At 44.6% G+C, this 27,323-nt stretch overlaps 1 protein-coding gene across 3 annotated transcripts in view; it reads right to left on the reverse strand.

The window, feature by feature from the left end:
* KIAA1328 (KIAA1328 ortholog) overlaps positions 1-27,323 on the reverse strand; it is a 251,290-nt gene that overhangs the window by 79,048 nt on the left and 144,919 nt on the right. For all 3 annotated transcript variants that reach the window (XM_020796440.3, XM_020796439.3, XM_078384168.1), the window contains 2 exons: positions 13,310-13,977; positions 7,817-7,921 (listed from right to left, as the gene is read on the reverse strand). In XM_020796440.3, coding sequence (XP_020652099.3) covers positions 7,817-7,921; positions 13,310-13,977 — 773 coding nt within the window. The remainder of the gene's footprint in view (positions 1-7,816; positions 7,922-13,309; positions 13,978-27,323) is intronic.

The raw sequence follows: 27,323 nt of genomic DNA on the forward strand, positions 1-27,323 counted from the left end.
TCGGCCTCAATCTGGTTTCCTGTAATTTGAGCCTATTATTACATGCCCTTCTTATAGCTATAGACAGCAACTCAGCATGCCTGTAAAGGGCCAGGTCGGGCTGCAGGATGACCTTTTAAATATTTTTATTTAAAATATTTTTACCCCACCTTTCTCCTTAAAAAAAAAACTCAAGGCAGTTTACATCATTAAAAGGGCAATATTTAAAAGCTAAGAACCAATAAATACGCAAATATTTTAAAAGAATTAAAGGAGTATTATGTTAAAACTGGTGAATAAAATCAATCCTAAAGGCACACTTAAAAGCAACAAGTGGAACACAACATGCTTCTCAAGCTGCCAGTCACTGAGGAAGATCCTGTCTGATGAGAAATATGTGTTTGCTTGTGGATGGACAGCCAAGATGGGGCCAGTCTGGACTCCAGTGGGAGGGAGTTCCAGCGTCTCTGTGAGCAGCCACAAAGGAGGCCCTCTCCTGTCCCCCCCCACCTAATATGCCTGTGAAGGTGGTGGGACCAACAGAAAGTCCTCTTCTGATGATCTTAATGCCCAGGCAGGTTCATAGAGGTCTTTAAGATAGCTTGGACCCAGCACTTTCAATTGTGTCCAGAAATGGATCGCCAGCTGGTAGAGCTGTTGTAACAAGGGAGTTATACGTTCCCTGTAACCAGCCCCAGCCAACAATCTGGCTGTGACATTTTTTATTTTATTTTATTTTGACCCGCTGGAGTTTCCGAACATTTCCCAATGTTTTCTCCCTGCCAGTCTGGGAAGATGGCCAGGACAGGTCAGAGAGAAAGGAAACAGAAGTTAATCTAGGAGGAGAGAGAATACAGAGCAGAAGCAGCTCAACTGAGAAGATGCCTTCCTGTCCCAAGACACAGACCAAGGACAGGTAGAAAACGCTCTCCTCTCTTGGAAGAAACTCAGAGGAGTTGCGCTCATGAAGGATCCTGATTGAGAAGACGCAACGGGTTCCACGCTGACGACAAATCTTTCACACCTGAGGAAAGATTTCAATACAGGGCACCCTGGTTCAATATTTTCCTTGACACCATGTTGGCACAGCTCATTGGCCCTGGGCAAGAAAGCTTTGTGGTGCCAGACATTGATTTATTTTTATTTAAAATATTTTAACCCCAACTTTTGCCTTAAAAAAGGACCCAAGATGGCTTTATTTCATTTTAAAAAACAAACAAACAGTATTTAAGAGCCAAAAACAGTATGTTACCTAATATTTAAAAAGAATTGAATACATATTATATGGGGAATAAATTATCTAAAAACATTACTAAAACAGATTTAAAAACAAAAATGCAAACTATCCTGTTTTGAAACCACTCTTTAGACAGCCAGTTAGGCAAAACAACAGGAGATAGCTCACAAAATCGCCTTAACTTCCCCAAACGGTTCTAGCGAGGTGGAACTTCATCCAGAAGCCCCGGTGGCTCGCTTCCCTTTTACCCGAACACACTGGTCGGAAGGTAGCATGCTTCTCAGCTGTGCTGGCTCTGAAGTGGGGGGGAATGGTATATCCTAAATGTGTGAAGACCCACAAATTGCAAGGTCTAATTACACCCTGCTTTAGCATTAGCGTTTTAAGATAATCAGAGGAGGCCCTTCTCTCAGTCCCATGGCCAGCGCAGGCACGGCTGATGGGGACACGGAGAGGGTCTTCTCGGTGGCCGCTCCCAGGCTATGGGATGCTCTCCCTCTGGAGGTCAGGCTGGACCGCCCCCCTTTTATCCGTCCACCGACAGCTGAAGAACCATCTCCTCAGGCAGGCCTTTAAGCATCACAACTGAGTCCCTGGATGCCATTTTTTCCCCTTTACTTAAACTTGTTTTAAATGTTTTAATCATTCAGTGTATTTTAATCAGTATTATAGTTTAATTGTCTTTTAATGTATAATTCATTGTATTTTTAATTCTATTCTTTTTAACACTGTGAACCACCTTGAGTTCCCTGATCGGGAGGAAAGTTACATAAAATAAGTAAATAAGAATAAATAAATAATAGCCTTGCCTTGCCTGCATGTGGTTAAACCGCTGTACTGCAGCCAAAACTGTACTGACATGACCCAGGGAGGCGGCTCAAGGTTGACTCAGCCTTCTATACTTCTGAGATCGGTAAAATGAGTACCCAGTTCGCTGGGGGGGGGGGGGAGGGCAATGTGTAACCTGCATAATTAACTTGTAAACTGCCCAGAGAGTGCTTGAAGCACTATGGGGTGGTATATAAGCAGCCCACTTTGCTTTGCTTTTGCTTAGGATGTCCTCCCCCCTCCTTTTCCTTTCCTCCGCACCCACACCTCTTTTTCTGGCACAGGGCTTTAAAAAAATCACCTGATGGGCCCCAAGAGAACCAATTGGCCACCGTTTATTTATTTATTTATTATTTATTTAACTTATATGCCGCCCACACTACCTGAAGGTCTCTGGGCGGCTTACAGCATTTAAAATATAATAAAAAGGCAAAATAAAAGGGCAAAATAATTAAAATGCAATTAAAATATATATTCTAAAAATTGTTTAGTGGCAACATGCATGCTTTTCTTCTTCCCTAATGATTCCTCTTCCCTCTGTCATCCCCACTGAAAGGACCCAGAGAACAGGGATGAAAATACAGTGGTGCCTTGCAAGACGATTGCCTCAAGGAACGAAAACCCGCAAGACGATTGGTTTTTGCGATCCCTATGGTGCCTCGCAAGACGTTTTTTTCTATGGCCATGCTTCGCAAGACTCCCCCCCCCCCGAAACTGCTGCTTCACAAGATGAATAAATTTCATTCGTCTTGCGAGGTTCCCATAGGGAAGATGATTTTTTTCACAAGACAGTGATTTTCGCAGAACAAATTAAAATCGTCTTGCGAGGCACCACTGTATCTTCATTTTGTTACCTGTCCAAAGGACGCACAACCGGACTACAGGTACCAATCGTCTGGTTTATTTGAAGCAGCTTTTGAGACTCTTGCTTTGGAAAGGAGCCTCAAGGCAGAGTGGTTAAACCGCAGTACTGCAGCCAAACCTCTATTCATGGCCCGGGTTCAATCCCAGGCCGCTGGCTCAAGTTTCACTCAGCCTCCCATCCTTCTGAGGTTGGTAAATTGAGGACTCATTTCATTGGAGCAGGGGGCAAGGTGTACCCTACCTCCTTGAACTGTAAACTGCCCAGAGAGTGGTTTAAGCGCTATGGGGTGGTATGTAAGCAGAACACGCTGTTTTGTTGCTTGGCTTTGAAAAGCACAGAGGAGCCACTGATTTCTAAGGTAGAGGTGGCTAGCCTAGTGCCAGCCTGATGCTCTGGAGTGCAGAGTCTGTAAATCCCTAGCCACGGCCAGTCCATGCTGACGGGAGCTTACGGAAGCTGCTGTCCAAAGTAGCTGGATGGCATCAGACTGCCTGACCGCTCATCCCAGGCTTGCCAGCAGACCCGAAAAGCCCATGTTTCCAAATCAGACTCCCTCCAGTCTCACAGATGTCATTGAGATGGGCAACCTTTATGAAAGCCACATTGAAAATGTAAGCGAAACATCAAGCCATCGCACAACACAAGTCAATGGGGAAAGAAAGGGAAGGAATTTTTAGCATGTATATATTACTGAAACAGCGACGGCTATGTTGGCTTGGGGACGTCGTGAGAATGGCTGATGGTCAGATTTCAAAAGATCTCCTGGATGGAGAATTAGTGCAGGGAAATCGCCCCAGAGGGAGACCCCAGCTGTGATACAAGGATATCTGCAAGCGGGATCTGAAGGCCTTAGGAATGGACTTCAACAGATGGGAAACCCTGACATCTGAGCGTTCATCCTGGAGGCAGGCGGTGCATCACGGCCTCTCCCAATTTGAAGAGACCCTTGTCCAGCAGGCCGAGGCCAAGAGGCAGTCCTGAAAACAGCCAAACCAGGGAGCTAGACAGGGGACAGATTGTATTATGTCTTCAGTGTGGAAGGGATGGTGTCTCTCAAATCAGTTTTCTCAGCCACACTAGACGCTGTTCCAAGTCCTCCATACAGAGCATGTGGCCATAGTCTCTCGAGACTGAAAGATGCCTAATTTAATCCTCACACTGCACAAGCGGGTCTTTCCACTGTTTGACACACCATTTGTTTTAAAACACCAGACTCTGGCCAGCTCCAAAGGGACTTTGCAAAGTCCACAAATTACCGAGCAAAATAAAATTTTAAGTCGGCTGCAAATGGCAATCCAAAAAGAGTAACTTTTCTCCTTCCTACACCTGCTCACAAATGGTTTCTGTGGGCAGGTAGGAAAGAAAAACATACAATGCGTTCCAAGAGACAATGTGATGCCTTTTAAAGCACCAAGCTCATTTTGACAATTATCTTGCAGGCACCAAGCACCACCATCCCTGTCAATCTGCCTTTGTTTCCCCATTACGGGGACCTCTCCTCTCGCCCTCACACAGACTGGCAAAGCACACGCATCCCCTCGCCTGCTATTCTTCCCACAGATAATAGAGAATAAATTGCAATTAGATTTGGTAATTGTAGATAATTAACTCAAAATGAGAAGTTAATTATAAAAAATATGTTTTTCAGGTGTTGATTGTATCGCACGTCTTTCTCCCCCCCCCCCAAAAAAAAACCTCTTATGTCTCGCTTGAACAAGTTGAACATTTTAAATACCGGTACTTTTTTTTTACCTTTAAAACGCAAAATAAAGAGCTGTAAGACCATTTAAAAAGGCGCTCCATTTTTCTGAGAATTAAAATTACATTTTCGCCCCAGAGAAGAGTGGGTGGGTAACTATGGGGAAAGGGAGCAGTAAATGTAGTTCTTTTCTCTCTTATGTGAATCCTACGCTCCTCTTCAGCAACAGAAATGATTCTGGCTTTTCAATGACACAGTCCAGGTGGCTCAGTACCATTCCCCAACCCCAATAACCACAGACACTTTTCTCCCCCAAGAAACCGAAGCAAACGTCACTCCCATATTCAAATGAATAAAGGAGACAAATGGGACTTGTCGTCTTAGCCTCCTCTGCCTTTACATTAAATTAAATTATTTAGGGTGCATTCATCTGGTAACCTTTCCAGCACTGATGAATGAATTACAGGGAACAAACTTTGTGGCATCTTCCTGCCAACCTTCACAACCAACTGGCAGAGAGACTGGAGAACACAGGAAGCCCACAATTATGCTGAAAAATTACTACGTGTTCCATCAGTTGAGGTACGGAGGGAGGCAGTCAATGCAGTCTTATCCCATAATACATATTGGCAGAAATCCTGTTGCAGTGTTATACCAATGGCATAACCTTTTGATACAAATGGTCATAAGTTTAGAAATCTCCATAGGCATTGTCTCTAGCAGGCCAAGTCATCTGACTTCGTAAGCAACAGACAACGTCTACGGTGAATTCTCAATTTATAGCAATATACTTCCTTCCTTCTTTCTTTATGGTCAGAGCACTGCACAATTTAAAATTATGGACATAAATAAAATATAAATAAAGTTCAAACAAATTTAAAATGTTAAAAGGATTAGACTAATTTTGACCGGAAGTGGGCCATTTCCATAGCATTATCTCAGCCTATTTACCATATTAGGGGCTGAGATACAATCAGAGAATTCAAAGAATTTGAGAAATTCGTGCGCTGGGGTCCCGGAGGCAGTCCATGTCGTTCTGCCAACTCCTGCGACGTCGCTGGAACCAGTTGTATTGGCTCTTGCCTTTCCATTGGACCATTTCAGCAACGTGGAGAGGGGGGATCTGCTGCTTGGGTAACAGCCTACCCTCCATGTTACTTTACCCAGGCTTCATGCTCTGGAGGGGACACTCCTCAATTCGGAGCATGTTACCATAGTCTTTTGAGACTGAAGGATGCCTATGCTAGATCTTCTTTTGCACATGTGGTGGGGCATAAATTACATGCACACAAATGTTCCATGGATTGAATTTCTCCAGTTACAGAAAATTTGTCCTGTATTTGCTTCCTAGAGTTACCCTCTTTGTATAACAGCACAGTGGGGTTTCAGCCATTATCTGCCCGCCACCCACTCAGCCCCAGAATTATGTGGGCTGCTACGATTTTTAATCCACTTATTACCATAGGACATACAGATGTTTGAGGATAGGTTCTCAAACGCAATGAAATATTACTTTAATAAGCGTGCTCTCAAACAACTATTTCTGTGTTTTCGGCGCACACATCCCACCCCAAAATGAATGGGTTTATGAGAAAATGGCGCATTCTTATAACAAAGATCTTCCCTTGGGGAAGCAGGCAAATCCACAAGGAAAAGGATGCAGGAGGTCGGTGGCCCCAGAACCATTATTTCACATAAAAAAAATGAAAAATGTGACTAAAAGATCCAGATGCATTACGTGGCAAGAACCGTCCATTTGAGTTTCTCTGAAATTTTGATAAGCAGGCAGGTACCTAACAAAACGGAAGAGCCACAAAACCGGAATGAGATGCCATGTTTGGACGGGAACCCGGAACGCACAGCGCGAGAACCAGACTCGGTAGGACAAATGATGTAACAAAGGCATGCAGCTCGGAAGCATTCGATAAGGTTTCCTCTACCGCAACTGTGTTTAGGATACGTATCTGACAGAAAGGGTGGGGCAGAAAAGTGAACCCCAAAGGATCTCACAGGCCAGTGGTCTTAGCTGTGAGAGGGACTCGCCTCTCCAGAAGAGACCCAAGCCACTCCAAAATAGCGCCTCCGAGCCCTAATCCAGAGAGGTGGGCCAGAAGCCACCCCTGCCAATTGCTGTGAAAACTGCCCCAAAGACTACCGGGCAGTCAAGAGGAGGTCCTGCCAGGACGTGCCGAGAAGCCTCCTTTGCTTTCCCGGCAACTACCATTAATTCCCTTGGAATTTTTCTTCTCTGCTCAGAGAGCTACTTCTTAAGAGTCATACCGGGCAAGATGATAGAGATCGATTTTTCAGAGCTGCCCAGCTAAAACGCAAAATCACAGTCTGTGTCTCACTGATTCTCTTTCCCTCCTGGTTCTGTCACGTGTGGGCCTCTATGTCATTAGCAAACCCTGCCTTCTTCCGTTGCCTCTCCTCTCCTTTCATCAACCTGCCCGATGCCCATCTTGCCTCTGACCCTGACGCAGTTCTACCGAGACTCTCCTCTCTGAATCAGAACCGCTCTGCTGTGAAAAGGTCATTCAGGGTTCCACCAGAAGGTCTCCTCACTCCCTCCCCACTTTTACTGACCATCTTGCAATCTTCACATGCAACTTTCTCTCCTTCTGGATTGGAGAACTTGATCCCCATAAAGAGAGGGAGCACAGAAAACATGTTGGTTTTTTTTAAAGCATCCTGCAAAGGCTTTCAATCAAATAAGAAAACATAGTGACACATAGAAGTACAGTGGTGCCCCGAATGATGACAATAATCCATCCTATTGAAATCGCTGTTTAGCAAAATCATCGTCTTGCGAAAACCGTTTCCCCATTGGAATGCATTGAAACCCATTTAATGCGTTCCAATGGGGAAAAATCATCGTTTTCCAAAGATCATCCATAGGGCAGCCATTTTACCAAGTGCCGATCAGCTGTTAAAATTGCTGTCTTGCGAAGCATCGGTCCCGAAAACATAGGGAAGCCATTTTGTAAAGGTGCCAATCAGCTGTAAAAATCATTGTCTTGCGAAAAAACGGTCCACGAAGCATGAACCAAATCATCGTCCAGCGAAAATCGCCCATTGGAACCACTGTTTGGCGAATCGCTATAGCGATCATAAAACCCCATTGTCATGCGGATTCGTCGTTTTGCGAGGTCATCATCTAGCGAGGTACCACTGTACTCAATAGGGCAGAGAAATACCACAGCATTACCTTAGGCCCCCACCGGTACCATTCATCACTGGGATGAAGCTTCCCGGTCTCATCAGGACTTCATCCATGACCAGTTCTTCTGAATGAGGAGTGTGGCCTTTAAACCTTAAAGTGAGAGAAGAGGGGAACACATACCATATTAACCATGCACGGTGTTGACAGGAGAAGCTACACATGCTTTCACTCCTTCGTTCCCATCCTTTCCTGTCCCATTTTATACAGGAAGCAAGGTGAACATTGGCATAGCAGTCTCAAGCTTGAGACTGCTACACACTTACTTGGGAGAAGACAGACAGACAACAGACAGCTATCCTTTCACTGTCAGTCCCCAAACAGCAGGCTCCCAAATCAACCGTCTCCCCTGTCCTTTTCAATGGCAAGCAAGGGTCTCAGCTCAGTCAGAAAGTGGTGAGGCCACGTACTGTGGAAATGCCTGTGAGCAACGGGGACTGCTCAAGGAGTCACTTGAGAGGGGGCAGAGAGGAAGGAAGCCTCAAATCTCTTGTTACCTTGAAGCTCAGTGTCTGCCAATAAGTCTTGTACTGCTGAATGTGGCTGCACTTCTGCTCCCTGCACAGAAGCACTCGCCACCCCGTCCCAAACGCATGAAATCCACTGCCACAAGGCGGGACGATAGCCATCCCCAGCTTAATGGGTGTAAAGGGCATAAAGACATTTAGGAGCATTGGAAGCTAGCTGAGACTGAGCCATACCAATAGACCCTCAGGCCAATACTATCCACTCTGACCAGCAGCCATGACTCTCCCAGGCTCTGGACAGGATCCTTTCCCAGCCCTATCTGGGGAGAAACAGGATCGAGGACTAGACAGGCATTGAAAGGGATCCCGTAGGGTTCTTGTGGTGCTGGAGGAGACTCTTGAGAGTCCCCTGGACTGCAAAGAGAACAAACATGTCCATTTTGAAGGAAATCCACCTTGATTGCTCACTGGAAGGACAGATCCTGAAGTTGAGGCTCCAAGACTTTGGCCACCTCATGAGAAGAGAAGACTCCCTGGAAAAGACCCTGATGTTGGGAAAGAGTGAAGGGAAAAGGAGAAGGGGACGACAGAGGACGAGATGGATGGACAGTGTCTCACCCAACTCCGGGAGGCAGTGGAAGACAGGACGGCCTGGCATGCTCTGGTCCATGGGGTCACAAAGAGTCAGAAATAAACGAGTAAATAACAACAAAGGGTTCTTGAGTCGCTGCTCCCAACTGAAGCAGATGTGCATCCATCCCATAATTTTGAAATGAGCCTCCTCTGTTCAGGCCATAACCTGCCCATCCCCCGTGATCATTACTGTCATCAACAGCCTTATTATTATAACTGACAGTGGTCCTAGTAAGATTCCTAAATCCCACACTGTTCTTAGCCTACCCATACGTAAGTGTATGGAGACAAACTTGTGCATTGGATGGGGTGTGTGGAAAGACCTTGCACCCCACAGAAGGCAAAGCCACAGATAAGGGTTTTTTAAATATAAAAAATCCTGGAGTTTAAATACAGGACACAGTAAAAGGAATTAAACTCATTAAAAAAACCAGAAAAGAGATTTCATCCTTTCAAAAACGGGGGCCTGCGTTTAGCTATCACGGCCCATATCGCTGAGAGACACATCTCTCCTCCGTCAACTTAATCAATACATAGGATGGTGCCGAGGGGAGACAATAAAAGATGCCTCTGGTCTTTCTTCTGTAGCTCGTCTGCCAACTAGCACTTTACGGAAGGTGTAATCTTCTCAGCAGAAGCTGGATAGAGCAGATGTGAGGCTACACAATAATTTTTTTTTTTAAAGAGCGTAATTGCAGAGACATTTAAGAGTCCCGCGGTTGGGCAGTGGAGGGCCTGCAGAATACTCGGAGCATGCTTTCAAAACAACAACACTGCCTCGCACAGACTTCAGCCCTTCCTCTCCTTCCCCCATTAGCGGGAGCATATGCATGGATTTCAGATATTTGATCATTAAAAATCCATCTGCTCCTACTTAGTTCTTCACCTTTGTTTGTGACCCCAGTAGTCTTCTAAAGTACACAGCTCTGATTGCCTCTGATCAAACAGGCATTTAAAAACCAAAGCAACACAGCTTGCTTCGGAGGAGCATCTTGCAGACAAAATAAGAGTTCAGGGACACCAGGAATCATGGGAACAGCCCTCTTCTTGCCAGCCGCAGAATCTCCCCTGCACACAAACCTTAGGGTAAGCAGGTGAGTGGAAACATTCGCCCTTGGTGCTCCATGACTCGGCTTTGGGAAGCCACCTGCTACTCACAATAGGCCACTGCCTAAGCCGTTCATCACGGCCATCCCACAGAAAAGCCCGTTTATCTCCTAATGTTTTTATTTACTGGAGCTTTGTCCGCATTCCTGCAAGAATTGGGCTCCCCACCTGCCTCCATCTGTCCCTCCATTATCCCCTTTTAAATATCTGGGTAGCCCAACTGCTTCGACCGCTGTCGCTCACTCACCACGGCTCATTTGGAGAGTTAGCCCTTCGGAAGGGAGACCCTTCCAACTCAAGACATGTTTCACGTAATGACACAGATGCCTTTCAGAGATCTGTGAGTCCTGGGCTTCTTGGTGAGCACAGGGTCACTTGTGTTGTTGGGAAGGAGAGCAATGCAGTCTGCAGGTACGCAAAACCTATCAAGAGAGCCTCCCATTTCAGTAAAAGTCCAGAGGTAAATGCTGATGCAGCACACTTGCTAAATACAGGAAATCCCAGGGTCTCCAGTTAAGAGAAGCCGGGGAGGAGAAAGACCTCTCTTGGCCTAAGACATTGGAGAACGGGTCTCCATAGTCCACCTACAGCAAAACTGGAATACTGCAGCAGATGGACCAAGGGTAGATTGTAAAAATCTCCACTGTCTCTATTTAAAAATAAGAATAGTAATCAAATTCCTACTACTTTGTAATAGGTAGCCAATTCCTGTTCCAGAGATAGTTTGGAATACTGAATTAAGAGCTTGCTCTGAACCCATCACAAATGAGATCTAGATTTCTTCATCACAGCAGGCCACAACTAGACCAGCGCTGACCGCTGGACCTTTACTGAAATGGGAGGCTCTCTCGGATGGGTTCTGTGTATCTGCAGACTGCATTGCTCTCCTTCCCAAAGAGAGACATTGTGCTCACCAAGAAGTCCAGGATGCACAGATCTCTGAAAGACTCTGTCTCTGGGGCACAGTCAGAGTTCTGATTCCTGTCCTCTAAAAGGCCGGCCACAGAGACTGGCGAAACGTTAGGAAGAACCACCTTCACAATACAGCCAAACAGCCCGAAAAACCTACGAACCACCATCGGATCCCGGCCATGAAAGTCTTCGAGAAGACATTAAACTTGGTGGCCCTAAAAGTCCTGCAGCCCAGGCTCCAGCCTATTAGATTCCCTTGAAGAGGCTCCCTGGTCAACCAGTTTTCTCTAGTGGGAGCTGGTGCACAAAGGAGACAGGATGAGGCCAGAAGACCTCTTCAGCTATGATGTGACTCACTCCCAGCAATATCCCTGTTATAATCTGGTCTCTGGGGCGGAGGTGCGGCATAACACCCCACACCACTCTGAAGTCCCCAGATGATTTCCCCTAGCTTTTGAAGGTTATGCTAGTGATATTTTGCTACTGCAATAAATAACGACAGCACCTCCTACGAGCGCACAGGCCTCAAAACAAATGAGTTTCCAAGCATGGAAGGCAGAAGCCCTGCATGACACAAAAACATTCCTTTCTTTTAAAGACTGTCTTGCAATTTGCTCCTGGAATTCAGCAGTGTGATAGGGAACAGAAATCTGGTAGAGCCATGAGAGGGCAAAGGACTAAAGGCAGCAGGAATGCCTACCCTGAAAGAAAGGGAAAGTGTCAAATGCATGTTATTCTGAAGCAGCATAGGCTGGACTTGGTTTCTCTTCGAAGTTGCTGAGCCTTCGCCCTCGAGGAAGCATTACAATAATCAAAACTCATGCGGCAATCAACGATCTTAGAGCTTCTTTGTGGTCTCCTCTTTTTAGTCGTTATACACAGGTATCTAGCTCAGAGTAGAACCATGCTAACTATCGCAACTGGGTTTGCCACAGGGGCACTAGGGCTTCCCGTAGCAAATGTGGGTGTCCAACATGCATCCTTCAACACCACCCTATGTGTATCAAGTCATCACAACATGAACTACCACCTCAGGAGAGTGTATGAATTAGTTTAACATGAACATCATCCCATCACACGTTTGGAAGAATTGCTAGATCCGTAAGCACCCCCACAAAGAACACAACATGTATGAAAAGCATAGAGCTGATTAGCAACCATGTTGCACGAGAGCCTTTTGGGTACAAAGCTTTTCGTCCCCTCCACAGGCTAGCTGCACACTTCTGTTTTCTGCAAGGCAACTGGAACTAATCAGAAGGACTCGGAACGCTGCCTTAGATTGAGTCAGCCCACCTAACTCTGCACTGTCAAATCTCACTGGCAGCCACTTTACTGAGTTGTGTGTGGGATTCTCTCTGAGCCCTTCCTGGAGACCCTTGGGACTCCTTAGTCATGTCTTGCATTTAAGTGCCAGCCATCCCAGTTTAGCTTCCAAAAACAGGTGAGATGAGGTGCCTTCAGGATACTATGGTCAAATCAGAACCCTCTTCTCTATTTACTCCTGAAAAGCTCTTTGTGAAACAAAACCGTATCTCCCCCCTTTATTTATTTATTTATTTTTATTTATTTATTAGATTTATACCCCGCCCCTCTAGACCATGTCTACTCGGGGCGGCTTTATCTATAGAACCTTCAACTTTCAGACGCTAACGAGCTTGGACCTCTTCTCAATCTTTTCCCATCTTTAGTTATGGGCGAAGCAGAAGGAGCTCACTGCTAAGTCAGTCATTCTCCTGTTAGCTTCTTCAGCTTTTGTCTTTAAACCACTGGCTTTCTTTCAGAACAAAAAACACCGTGCTGCCATTATGAGGTGAATAACCTCATCATCAAAAGCCCGGCCTGGTACATCATATTTCTTTGTTGGCTTCACAGAACAAGAGTTTGCGGTCATGTACGGCAATGGCTTTTTCTTTGCCTGTGAGGATGGGGGAATAGATTTGTAACCTTAATGTAGAAAAAGCTCAGTGAAAGGAAGAAGGCTGTAAAAGCTCGTGATGTACCATATTCTTTCACTCTAGCACTTCAACTAGTACATACTAAACATTCACGTATGCAAGCTATTTGCAGCGTAGCTCTGGCCAAACAGCTCCCACGACATCCACAGATACTTAAAGCAAATCAGGCGCCGTTTCAGAATGCAGGCTTTTCGGTAAATTAGAAAGCTTTTTTTGTGTGTTTTATGAAGTTCTTCAGGGACCTGGAAATCGGTTCAAAACAAGTTTTGAAGATCAACCCACCCATCCTCTGATATTGACCCAACAGACATGTCCCCTGACCCACTTCCTCTAAGGCAGCAGGTTCTCCTCAGACAGGGACGCTATTCCTGCGGAAACTGGTCTTCCACAGAGCAACCCGAACTCACCGATTGTAATCAAGCCGGGACTGGTGGAGCTGCTGTTGCTGAAGCAGCAGTTTCGCCTCCTGCTTAGCTAACAAATTCTGAAGGCGCTCCTTCTCAATCTCCAGCTCTAGCTTCTGTAGCTGGAGCTCCTTTCTTCTTTCTTCTGGCAACCTTTTGCCGCGCTCTGTTTCTTTCGATCTCAAATCTGCGCTGCGGCTCAACGGGACCGGCTGCGGTGGGCGAGAGTAATCGGCCGAGGACTCGCCACGCGGCGAGGAGTATCTCTTTGGAGTGTGGCAGCCATCTTGGAAAGGGCTGTGCTCTGAATTTCCTGGTTTCTTGTGGAAAAAACAAGTTTGAAGAGGACAACTGTTCTTCCTGAGGTCCATGTCAGGGGTTCTTTTAACATGAGGAGGCACCTTCTGCTCTGGTGGGGACACCAGATTGTTGCGCTTTCCGTGCACCCCATTTTCCAACAAGAATCCATTCCTATCTTCCTGGCGAATACCCTGTGGCGATGCTCCAAGAACTCCACCGTTTCTACAAGGCTGGGCCAGAAATATGGAACTAGAACTTCCACACGCCATTCTGTCATTCTTGTATAAAGTTTGTGGCCTGGCTACACTAAGGTAGGACCCATCCAGTTCCGATGCTGGCAGGGACTGACAGACGGTTCGCTGGTTAACCATCTATAAGGAACAAACAAACAAAGACGGGTGTGGATTAACTTGAGCAATTGAAAACATCTTTAATTGTCCATTTTCTAGTTCTAGTCACTGGCTCACAGCATAAAAAAACGTGTACCTCAGAAGGCTAGAAAACAGTTTGATGATCGACACCTAGTGCAACTCAACCGAAAATGGTTTTCAAATGGAAGAGATGAACATGCCATCAAATCTGCAATTTAATTCCGTCTACACAGGTACAATAAATATAAAACCACTGCCTGCAGGATGTGGGGCATAAACAAGGCACTTCAGCCTATCAAGAAGTTGCGAGTACCTAGGGTTACATAAAATCAACTTGAAGTGTGGCAAAAAAAGCATTAAATGTTAATGTCTGAAAATGTTTAATTTTGAATACGGAGCCAAGAAATCCATTCAGCCACTATAAATACCGTCTGATTGGCCATTACACAGCAGGGGATTTGATGTAAAACATTTCACCTTGCACTGAATGGGATATTACTTACTGTTGGAAATTTGATGAGAGTTTTTGAAATATCCTTACAGAAACACTGATAAAGAACTACATCACTTCCCGTAAAATACGGTTCTACATCAAAAGCTGTCATTCAACTACAAAACACGTTAAAATCCTATCATAAAAGTGATTTTTTTCAATTAAGCTGGGCTGGTGATGAGACTCCGATAAAACTCAGAAGCTAGAAAGACACATTAATTTGCAACCAACTTGGGGGGGGGGGGCGGGGGGGGAGACACAAAGTCCACAGCTTGCAGATTTCTTGTTAATGACTATTCAAGAAACACAGTCGGGACCACAACACCCTCTTGGCACTAAGTCCAATAATATATGGGAGGGGAGACAGAACTTTTCAAACATTTGAAAGACAGTCATAGAGAGGAGAGGCAGAATCTCTTCTTGGTCACATCAGAGTGCAGGACACACAATAATGGGCTCAAGCTACAGGAAGCCAGATTTCAGCTGGAAAAACTTCCTAACTGTTAGAGTGGTACGACAATGGAAACAATGACCTTGGGAGGTGATGAGAACTCCAATGCTGGAAGCATTCAAGAGGGAACTGGACAACCGCCTGTCAGATCTGATTTGATTTGGATTCTTGTATTGAGCAGGGGATTGGACTCGATGGCCTTATAGGCCCCTTCCATTATTCTATGGTTGTGTTCCCCTGCACTTAGTGCTCAAGGACCCTCTTAAATCTCAGCATTTGCTTCAATAATAAAGGCAGTCCCGAAACCAGCAAAACCAGGGAGCTGAACAGGGGACAGGTCGTATTTGTCTTCAAGGTGGAAGGGATGGTCACTCTTGAATTGGCCTTCTCAGCCACACTAGACACTGTTCCAAGTCCTCCATTCAGAGCATGTTACCATCGTCTCTCGAGTCTGAAGGAGGCCTAATCTAATGTTATATTCTACCTCTGTTTCAGAATGATTATTTAAGATTCAAGGAACCACCAGCATTCCATGGCTTAAACTAGGGTTCAGGAAGAGAACCCAAATGTTTCAATGGGAAGTGTCCCTGGGAAAACTCTAAAACCTGTGGCTGCTGTTGAAGCGAAAGGTCTTCTCCAGGAGAACCATGAAGCTGATTCACATATTAAGGTTACAAATTTACATTCTGGCTCAATGACGGTGGTTCCATTGCCTTCCAAGTTTTACTGAACAAGATAAATTCAGTAAGAATGTAAGGAAACTGTGTACTTCTGTACAAACCTGTAGGTTTCTGTACAAACAGAGTAGACTTCGATCTAGATGGGTGGGGTATGTATGTATGTATGTATGTATGTATGTATGTATGTATGTATGTATGTATGTATGTATGTATGTATGTATGTATGTATGTATGTATGTATGAATGAATGAATGAATGAATGAATGAATGAATGAATGAATGAATGAATGAATGAATGAATGAATGAACGAACTAACAAACGAACGAACGATCTCCCCATATTCTCCTTCTTCATTTTACCCCAATGCCACTTGGCAACTGCATTCTCATTACAGTGGTACCTCACAAGACGATGACCCCGCTGAACAACGAATCCGCATTACAATAACTTTTTGCAGTCGCTATAGCGATTCGCAAAACAGTCATTCCAATGGGGGATTTTCGCTGGACGTCTATTAGGTCCATGCCTCGCGAACCATTTGTTCGCAAGATGACGATTTTTCCGGCTCTGCAAAATGGCTGTCCTGTGTTTTCTGGACCCATGCTTCGCAGGGCAGCCATTTTTATAGCTGATTGGCGCTCGCAAAATGGCTTCCCTATGGGCAATCTTTGCTGGACAACAAGGTATTTTCCCCATTGGAACGCATTAAATGGGTTTCAATGCATTCCAATGGGCATACTGATTTTGCATGACGATGATTTCCCTAAACAGCGATTTTCCCGGAACTGATTATCGTTGTCATGTAGGGCACCACTGTAGTTTTCCATTTTGGTTGGAGAAGAGGCTCACCCATCACCACCCGGTATCTACAAGAAGCATAAATTGGTACGAATATCCTCAAAGAGAAAAGCCACAAACATCAACAATTCTCTTTGTGTTGTACTCTCAAAGCTGAGGAATTGTAGCCCTCTTGCAAAGGACTTTCTGATTCATTCCCTGGTTTGAGAGAATACAGGGAAAGACAGACCTTGGAAATTTTTCTGACTACAAGTTCCAGAATCCACAATCAGCATGGCCACCAGCTGCACGGTCACAATGAAAGAAGTTTCGCATCTAAATATAAGCACCACAGAAAAGCGAAATGAAGAAACACTAGCACCTTACAATGATAGACTAGATTATGTAGGAAGGCCTTTAAAAAGCAGAATTAAGATGTATTAAGAGAATCCAATTAAAGACTCATGATATTATTAGAAGATCTAATATTAGCTAACATCTTCAGATCATGATTCAGAAGATGGGTAACAACAGCATCCCAGCCCCTTTTCCACTGAAAAACAAAATTAGGAGGAGGTATCGTGCAGGAAAAGGAAGTGGGAACTGGGTGGTGAAAGCTTAGATTTTCATCAGGATAAGAGTCTGATTCCTCACTGTGCATCCCAGGAGAAGAGCCAGTCTGTGTAGCCTTTGGCAAGTTGGAAAGTCTCAGGGTGCCCCCAGAAACAACAGCAAATCACTTCTAAGTATTTTATACCTAGGAAACTCTGGAAAGAGTGGCTTTAAGTCAGAATTTATTTAATGTCGTGTAATTAAAGTTATTATTACTATTGCTACACAACCTAGGTCTCTCTCTCTCTCTCTCTCTGTCTCTCTCTCTCTCTCTGTTTTATTTTACTACCAACCTATGAGATTGATCTTCTTTATGGTCCAGTTGAGAGCTGGACCATAAAGAAGGCTGTCCGCCAAAGAATTGGTGCTTTTGAATTGTGGTGCTGGATGAGGCTCTTGAGCATCCCCTGGACTGCAAGGAGAACAAACCTATCCATATTGAAGGAAATCAACCCTGAGTGCTCACTGGAAGGACAGATCCTGAAGCTGAGGCTCCAGTACTTTGGCCATCTCATGAGAAGAAAAGACTCCCTAGAAAAGACCCTGATGCTGGGAAAGTGTGACGGCAAGAGGAGAAGGGGACGAGAGAGGATGAGATGGCTGGATGGTGTCATCAAAGCAACCAACATGACTTTAACTCCGGGAGGCAGTGGAAGACAGGAGGGCCTGGCGGGCTCTGGTCCATGGGGTCATGAAGAATCGGACAAGACTTAACGCCTAAACAGCAACGACATGAGATAGGTTAGATGGAGAGATTATAATTATCCCAAAATTGTCAAGAGGGTTGTGCATGTGTAGGGTTTTGAACCTCGGCTCCCTTAACTGGTAACAACACTTTAACCTGTGCATCATCTTTCAATTTCATTCAGAGAAGCTGTGAAGCCAGGATGAATCCAGAAAGCATCCTTGTCTTCAAGCTGTCCTGCCACCAAGGTCTCTTGAGAGTCTTCCAGAGGGCCCATGAACAAGGCTGGCGGCCCATTTGGAAAGACTCTTCTGTTGCATGGCATGGGCTCTTAGAAACATTTCACCCAAAGGCTGCAGCGGATGGCCTGACAGGCTCTCCATGAAATATAGCATATGGGGGACTCAAGCCAAATTTCCAATGTTGGAAAAGGTATTTCTGATTTTCAAGCACTGTTCTCATTTGAAGCTGGCCTTGCTTGTCTTTATCCATCGCCCGCTAAGAAGGGATTCGGCTGCCCCACTCCTGCTGGCCAGTGGGTTTTCAACTCTCTGCAACAGACTACTGCAAAGCAGTTTAGGTAGTCATAGTATACTTTTGTTGAAAGAGTTATTAGAAAAAAAATTACTTGGAAGAATATGCAAAATTAAGACTGAAGTGAAAGATATCTAACATTAAGGCTCATTCCTTTTATTGCCCAATCTTTTACCGAAATCTCTGTTGTGAGAGAGAGAGAGAGAGAGAGAGAGAGAGAGAGAATTTTAAGATTAATCATTACAAAGCACTTAGATGGGACAGAGATTGCTGATATTAATACCCGAAGATAAATAAGGTAGATAACAATGTAAAAAGGTTAGTTGCCTATTTTCTTAGCTGGAGATAAAGTGCCATTGTTGCTCATGAATGATGTATGATCATGATTGCTGCATTTCAAGTGTGCCATACAAAAAGAAAGGAAGGGGGGGGGGGAAGAGGACGATGAGAAGGTAATAGCAACAAAGCTACATTGTTCTCCTCTAGCTCAGCGCCATTGGTGGGGACGCACAAATGTGGTTTCTAGGAAAAAAGTTATGACACTAGAAAACAGACCCCTGCCAAAACAGCATCGACCAACAATGTAAGAGACACAGACTTCTTGGTTCAAAAGGCAAGTTAACAAACACCCCATTTAGCTGTTTTGCCCTACTCCAAGGGAGGCCCAGGGATGCAAAGATGCCAGTTTGTAAAGAGAATTTTATAGTGACATAAAGCACAAATGTTGGCATTGTCTCTCAGGGAAATTAAACCCCTCCTACAGAATTATGGCTACTTTGCCTATAGAGTCTGTGTCCTGAGCACACTTCTGTACTGCAGTGAGTCCTGGACCCTTTGTGAACGACAGGATAGGAAGTTGAACACGTTCCATATGTGTTGTCTCCGACGCATTTTTGGCATCGCCTGGCAGGACGACGTTCCAAATAGAGTAGTCCTAGAACAAGCTGGAATTTGTAGCATGTATACATTACTGAAACAGCACCATCTACATTGGCTCGGGCATGTCGTGAGAGTGGCTAACGGTCGGATTCCAAAAGATCTCCTGTATGGAGAATTAGTGCAGGGAAATCACCCCAGAGGGAGACCACAGCTGTGATACAAGGAGATCTGCAAGCAGGATCTAAAGGCCTTAGGAATGGACCTCAACAGATGGGAAACCCTGACATCTGAGCATTCAGCCTGGAGGCAGGCGGTGCATCATGGCCTCTCTCATTTTGAAGAGACCGTTGTCCAGCAGGCCGAGGCCAAGAGGCAGACCTGAAACCAGCCAAACCAGGGAGCTGGACAAGGGACAGATTGGATTTGTCTTCAATGTGGTTAGTCACTCTCAAATTGGCCTCTTCAACCACACTAGATGCTGTTCCAAGTCCTCCATACAGAGCACGTTACCATAGTCTCTCGAGACTGAAAGATGCCTAATCTCTATCTCTACCACTTACTTGCCTTAATTTAGAAATCTCTTGATATTCAAATGGTTTTCCACTCTACGGTCTCCGCACTCACCAATGGCATTGAACATCTCTATGCGTTCTGGAAAGACTTGAACATCTTCAGCTGCAACACCTCATGAGCCACCTCACTCAAGGGATTTCAAAACTCTGGAAGTCAACGGGAGACCAGCTGGCATATGCAGCTATACCAGCAAGGAAACCAGAATGGCTGTTGGTTTTGCCATCTAATCACCCCTTTATCATGACAAGAAAACTATCTCCTTCACAGTGTTTGGTCTAGAAATCAGCATTCGGGACCCAAAACCCTTGTCCCATAAGGGCAGCCATGCAGCCTTTCTTCCCTTGTTGTCTCTTGTCAGCTGCACAACTGCACATGTGAACAATTCCCTGACTCGGGGAAGCTGAGGAATGTGATGACCAGCCAACAATGCGAGGAGACTCATTTGCCCAATTGCTTACTTAAGGCAGTGTGGAAACTATAAGATTCTGGCCAGCCAGAGGATCAACACGTACAAAAACACCCACACCATGGCTCTGGATTTCAATTTCCCCCTCTCCCTTCAAACCCCCCCCCACACACATACAAAACTCCTGCCCTTTATTTTACCGAAGGCGCGCAAGTGCAAGACCTAGATAAATATGTCAGAAAGAAGACCATTTGCGAACAAGTCAGGTTGCCACCGTCTCCCAGTGCGTTTGGAGTTCAGGCCAAAGAAGAGCCGGCGAACGAAGGGCTGCGTCGCTCCGCCTGAAGGGCCCGGGCGGGTGTGCGCACGGAGCCGTTGGCTGGCTGATCGGGAATGCAAAATGCAACAGCTGCACGGTAATCTTTGCCAAAAGCCCCATCCCGAATAAATGGAGTGCATTCTCCCCAGTGCAATTAACTCACACACTCTGGCAGCTTTTTTGCTAGAAGATCATCAAGGTAGATTACCTTCCAGCAGACGAACTAAATACTTACAGGTGTTATATCATCCGTTATTACTTACAAACTTCTGCATTTAACAAGACATCCAGGCAAATGAATGATCTCATTTATGAATTATTTATTAGACTTTCACAGCATGCTCCTGGCATCATCCATGGCCTTTTCCAGGTCATATGACACCAATTAGAGCTGAATTTTAAATTATTCAATAATCTGAACTCTCTTGTCATTTAACATATAGATATCAATGCAGTAAACAAGTTAAGTCTAATGGGCCCCGGAGGTTTGTCCTCCCCCCTTCTCCCACCCCGCCCCCCCCCGCCCCCACTTCCCGTCCCCCACCCGTCAGCCGCACAGGCTGCACTCCACCGTCGGAATAAGAAAAACAGCAGAATGCAGCAAAAACACACACACACACACACACACACACACACACACACACACACACACACACACACACACACACACACACACACACACACACACACACACACACACACACACATATGCAAGGTTTTTAATATCAGTTATTTTGGCCTGCCGTAGGGATTTCATATTGCCACTTCCAAGTACTGAATTTAAAATGCAGAAAAAGTGTTTAGCTGCAAGCTTTAAAAAAAAAAAACCACACACAAACAAACACACACAAAAACCACCAGGACTTCCGAAACTGTATCTTAGAAGGAAATCGCTTGGAGAAAGCGTACCAAAAGGGTTGCCAACTAGATACAGAGCAAAGCGGAACAAAAATAAAAGCAAAACGAGTGGGAGAAAGCACAAGGTAGTGTTCAGCCTTCTTAAAGGGGAAAAATGCAGAACCGTGAAGGTAGAGGGCAAGGTAAGAGCGCTCCCTCCTGCAGCACGTTCCATGCTCAGAACTCATGAACTTTTCCCTTGAGGATCAAGGGCATCAACTGTGTCACCACCTCCATTCCCGAAAGCTGGAAAGCCACTGGATCCATCCTCTCGGGAGGTGAGTCCAGAGAGGAGACCATCCTCTCAAAAGGCATGAACAAATCTACTGTGCACCAGATTGGACACCTTGGGTCCAGGCCAGTCTCCTCCGACTAGCTGCAGCTTTCCAAAATTTCAGGCCAAAGTCCCTCCATGACGTGATCCATTAACTCAACGATTCCCAAACTTTCCATCATCATCCATTGTTTTTGCTCTTTCACCAAACCCATGCATTTTTTCCTGACGGTCATCTAGTGCTCTTTTCATGAAAAAGTGAATTCCTAATTTAAAATTAATTTAAAACACTAAAATAAAACAAAAATCTAATTAAGAATAAAGGGTTTATCCCCCCCCCCAGAAATGCTAAATATTAGTAATGGTAATCATCACAGAAATCTGATTAAGTAAATTTAAAGAAAGTTTATAAAAATCTCACATCCTTGCATACGACACACAGAATTTCTGCTTACGTCCCAGTTTGAGAAAGACAGGTTGATTACCAGTCACTGAGGTTACTTGACTGTAAATTTGTGAATTCACACCAATAGGTTCCTTCTGCACCTGCACAAAACATTCCAGAGTCTAAAAAGTCTGCTAAACCATAGCCTCTCTGCAGCACAAGCTCTGCACCCTGTAGCTTATCCTCAGTTCCCCAGTCCACCACTGTAGAGGAAACATTTTGTTGTGTGGCAAACAGAGGCGAATATGGGTGGGTTGTGTGAATTCACAGATGACCACAGATGTCTCCCTCCTTTGGGGTCTCTATGATGCACACCACCCTCCACGACTGACCACCACCCTTACTGGTCAGAGGGATCTCACGAATATAAAAGAGATCACTTCTCTGCCAAAAGAAGCATCCTATTTAGCCCTGGCGCCCAATCTGTAGCATTTGACAAATGTCAAAGATGTGGAGAATGCTGCAGTTTTAAAGATCAGGCAGCTGTATTTCTTTGAGGAATGCTATAGAAACCACAATGGCTATGGTTGAATGGTCTTTCTGTGTGAGAGGCAGTGGCTCCTTTGCTAAATGGTAAGATAGAATACTAGATTCCACTGTCCATTTGGATAAACTTTGAGGCGTAGACAGTTCATCTTCTTTGGAACCCTGACAACTGATGAATAGCTTATTGGGCTTCCAGAATTCCTCTGTTCGTGAAATATGGAAAGCTAGAGCCTGCCTCACATCCAACATATGTAGGGTTTTTCCAAGTCTAACATCGGTGAGCGAAAAAGAGTAGTCAGTACTAAGAGGTGATCGATTGTTATGTTGTCCTCCCCTGTGACATGGATAGATAAGAGAAAAATGAGTCTCTGGACACACCAGAGACGATCTTATAGATGGATTGTTAAGTCCTGGAGGGACAGTGAGTTCCACCCTGTTTGTTTGTTCAGATAGTATTTGGGGTTGGGGTTGGGGTTGTCCTTAACTACCTTGCCATTCACCTAGGTTTAGAATGCATTGAACATTTTCATTATGGCTAACATTTTGCATTTTGAGTTTGGATCTGTTGGTTCTTGCAGAGTACTCCCCAACCCTATAGACTTGCATTGGTCATTACTTGAACAGTGGATTGGAACCGGCTTTATCTTAGCTAAGCTGTCAGTATTCATCCACCACCAAAGTTGCTTCATCATTTCTTGGGTTGCATCAGCTTCTTCTGATGGCTTTCCCTTAGTGTGTCAAACAATACAAGGTACCAAGCCTGGAGGAACAAGCATGAGGGATGACCATTTCCATGGAAGCCATCAAAACCCAGCAGTTTCCGAGTCAGGTGCGACATCACGAAAGTCTCTCTCAAAAAGGAGGTCCTCTATCCTGGATCGAGAATCTTCAGAAATCCCTGCACACCTGAGACATACTTAATGCCCTAGGACTTCTGCCACCCCCATATCCTTTGCAATGTAATCAGTTACATGTCTCATGGAGTTGCCTTCATTGTGCTACCAGGGGCATGGCTCCTGCTGGAAGGTGTGAGAGCTAGAGTTCTTTTGTCCTCAGGTAGACTGCTGAGTGGCTTCACAGAATCATAGAAGTGGAAGGGGCTTATTAGACCATCGAGTCAACCTCAATGCAGGAACCCAAATCATATAAGCCTACCCGGCAGTTAAGATCTAGCCAGGGGGCCCTTTTGAAAGAGCCATCCCTCAAGGAGGTAAGAGGGATGGCTTGTAGACAAAGAGCCTTCTCGGCAGCTGCCCCCAGACTATGGAATGCCCTCCCGACTGAAATTCATCTGGCGCCAACGTTGATGTCATTTCGGCGCCAGGTCAAACCCTTCCTGTTCCAGAAGGCTTTTAATTGAAATAACATCAACTGTGGGTCCTGATGATGGCAATTTTAATTGTACAGTGGACCCTTGACTTACAGACGGCTTGACTTACAGACTTTTTGAGTTACAGACTTTTCTGGCCGCAAAATTTAGGTTTGACTTGCAGCCTGAGAATTGACTTACAGACCAGAAAAAAACCAAAATGGAACAAAAACGGCCTGTTACGGGATTAATCGGTTTTCAATGCACTGTAGGTCAATGGAGACTTGACCTGCAGACTTTTTGACTTGAGAACTGCCTTCCAGTACGGATTAAGTTCTCAAGTCAAGAGAACTTGTATTTTAATTGTATTTTAACTGTATTTTAATTGTATTTTAATCATTTTATCTTTTATTGTATTGAACTTTAATTGTTGTGAGCCGCCCAGAGACCTCTGGGTAGATTGGGTGGCATAGAAATTAATTAATCAATCAATCAATTAATTAATTAATTAATTAATTAATCAATCAATCAATCAATCAATCAATCAAGCAAGCAAGCAATTAAATAAATAAATAAATAAATAAATAAAGCAGATGTGACAGATAATTGTCCAATTTTTCTCTTGAATGCCTCCAGTGTTGGTGCACTTACCACTACCTGAGGTCATTGGCTCCACTGTTGTACTGCTCTAACAGTTAGGACATTTTTCCTAATATTCAACCCAAATCTGGCTTCTTGAGCCCATTGTTGTGTGTCCTGCTCTCTGGCATGACCAAGAACAGATCCTGCCACTCCTCTGACACCCTTTCAAGTATTTGAAGTGTTAGCATATCTCCCCTCAGTGCTTCTGCACTGTTGACACATTTCTTCCCCCCCCTCAACAATCTATACTCCATAGATTCATGACCTATGTTCCATTTCTTCCCTGCCTTTTATGGAGGAAATATTAGACAAACACATCCTGAAAGGGCTAGAACAGGACTAAAAGCTACTAATATTTTCACGAATTAAGTAGAAAGAGAGGTATATATTCTTTTGCACCGCTCTTGGCTCATTTTTCTCAGGAAAAAAAAGCTCACTAAGGGTTGGTTACACTCAAAATAATTTGTTTGTGTGAGCATAGTTTAAGATGTAGCAAAGACAAAAGGGTCACTTGAGAGGTCAGAAGAAAGGGGAGATCTGGCATATTTTCTATTTACGCTTTCATATTTTTTTTAAGAATTTAAGAAAACTATTTGTTATTCCTTCTTTGTTTGTATACCATCTGCAAATGAAGGGTTCTAATGCCACAGCTCCAACGCTCAGGGTGCAGAGTCTTTCCAATTAGCTGCACATTCCTTCACATGCTCTTTTCCTGACCTCTCCCTTTACATTAAATTTTGATCAATATTTAGTTGGACTAAGGAAGGGGGTGAGGACAAAAAACAGAACAGGCACAAGAGTTTGAACATGATTTGAATCTCCTATGAATAGTTCAACATCTCACTGCTAAACAGCAAAGTTTAGTGAGTTCCTTTCATTAATTCTAAGACGGCATAAACTCCCTCCTTGGCATCTCTGACCTCACGGACCACCATCAAGCTGATCGGCATTCATTTCTTCCAATAGAATGGAGGAAGGTCCTCAGCCATTATAGATGGTGAAGGTTCCTACACTAGGAGTAGGAGAGTAAACCTTGACTTGACTTATCCTCTTAGGTGGGGACAACAAAGCCACAAAATTATACTCCTTGCCTCCTTAGAGAGTGAGGTTCTTTAAGGGAGGTCTCAGGAAAAGGTCTGTTTTGAGCAAATTAAGTCAACCTGCACGGACGGCACTCGAAGGCAAATTGCAACTTTTGCAAAAGACCAAGGAATCTTCTGTTCCCCAAGGATTTTAAGGATGTGTTTGCCTTTTAAAAAAATCTCCCAGTCTGTTCTGTCCTTGCTGTGCTGTTGTGTCCACTGCTTTTCAATAGGAGGGATACCAATTCTGCAGAGAGAGAGACCCTTTGTATAAATTACAAAAGCTGTTGAGAAGAAATAGCGCTGTTCGTTTCACTTTCTCCAGGACACAAGGAATCTTGAAAACTCCTGAGCATTTCCTGTCATCGTCTCTCTTCAAGTTGAGACAGCCTCAACCGGCAAAAAAAAGGGGAAGAATTTAGCAAGCATTTTGTACATCACCAGCTTTAGCTCACATCCCGCCTTCCTTTCAAAGTAGCTTTTTTTTGCTGCTGTTGTTCTGCTTTTGCACTGTTCACATGCCTGATGCAGTTAAGCTGTTGTTCGAGCAAGCATTTGCCCTGAGAAACCAATTAGTCTTGACGGAGTCTCAGCAGCTACGTCATTTTGTTGCACAGACATGGAAAGCTTCTCCTCTGGAACTGGCAGTACCCAAAACTGGTGCCTTTAAACACTTTGCAGGCGTTGCCTCCTTGGTCCACAGAACCTTCCCTGCCAGAGAGCCATTGGAAAGCATCCTTACCTAATACTATCTCTCTGCCCCAGCCGTTCCAGCAACCCTCCTTGCTAAACCTCTGTAGCTTCTTCAACTATTTTCCTGCCTGCAGCTTCAGAATACATTTAAACTCAACCCTACGCAGAACGATTTGGTGGCAGCGACAAGCGGCTAAAAATACCAGCTTCCCTTCACCAATCAAGAGTAATGTTTTCCAAAGTCCACTGAAATAACAGGTGCATGTTCAAGGTAAAGATGCCGGATTTCAATGAGGGCAGATTCAAAACTAGTATGTTTCCAATATTTTCCGATAAAAGTAATGCGAACCAACAGAGAACCAGTAGAATACGAATCTACAGGTGCCACATTCACAGCCTTCGTCAGCTGCCTGAGACTTCCCATGCATTTTTTATTCTTTCCATCTAACACTGAGACATAAAAAATGCTCATCAACCTCCTTATTCTCAACAAAAAAAGGCTGTTCCAACATGGAAGGAAGGAAGGAAGGAAGGAAGGAAGGGAGGGAGGGAGGGAGGGAGGGAGGGAGGATTTTGTGTTAAAAGCTCTGTAGTTTGCACAAAACAGTTTTTAAATGGAAAAGACACATCTTCCGCACAAAATATTTTTGTGCACACAAAACCATGGAGTCCTCGAGTATGAAAATTGTACAAAAAGTCTACTAATCTTCAGCTTGAAATTTGTGCTTCTCACCTGAAAGAATGGAATAAGTGGAAATTGACATATCTATGCTATACAATGAAAACTCAACGCTACCCCTAAGCACTTCCTATAGAAATCCAGTATAGGGCATGGGGGACACATTCAAGGAAATGGACCAATGGATTGGAAAATGTGTTGTACCTTCTCTTCAGAGTCTATCTCTGATTATGGGCTTCCCATATAGAAATCTCCAGAGACGATTTCCATGTTCTTCCGCATTCATGATCTCAGATTGGAGAGGACGTTTGAGAAAGATCTGGGACAGGCCATTTCGATCCTAACTAACTCGCAGAAATATGGAGTCCTACCTCCTCAATCTGCACTCTTGATACCTGCAGAGTGGGCCACATGGTGCCAAGAAGCATC

The sequence above is a fragment of the Pogona vitticeps genome, chromosome 2 (genome assembly GCF_051106095.1).
Source record: "Pogona vitticeps strain Pit_001003342236 chromosome 2, PviZW2.1, whole genome shotgun sequence".
NCBI lineage: Eukaryota > Metazoa > Chordata > Lepidosauria > Squamata > Agamidae > Pogona > Pogona vitticeps.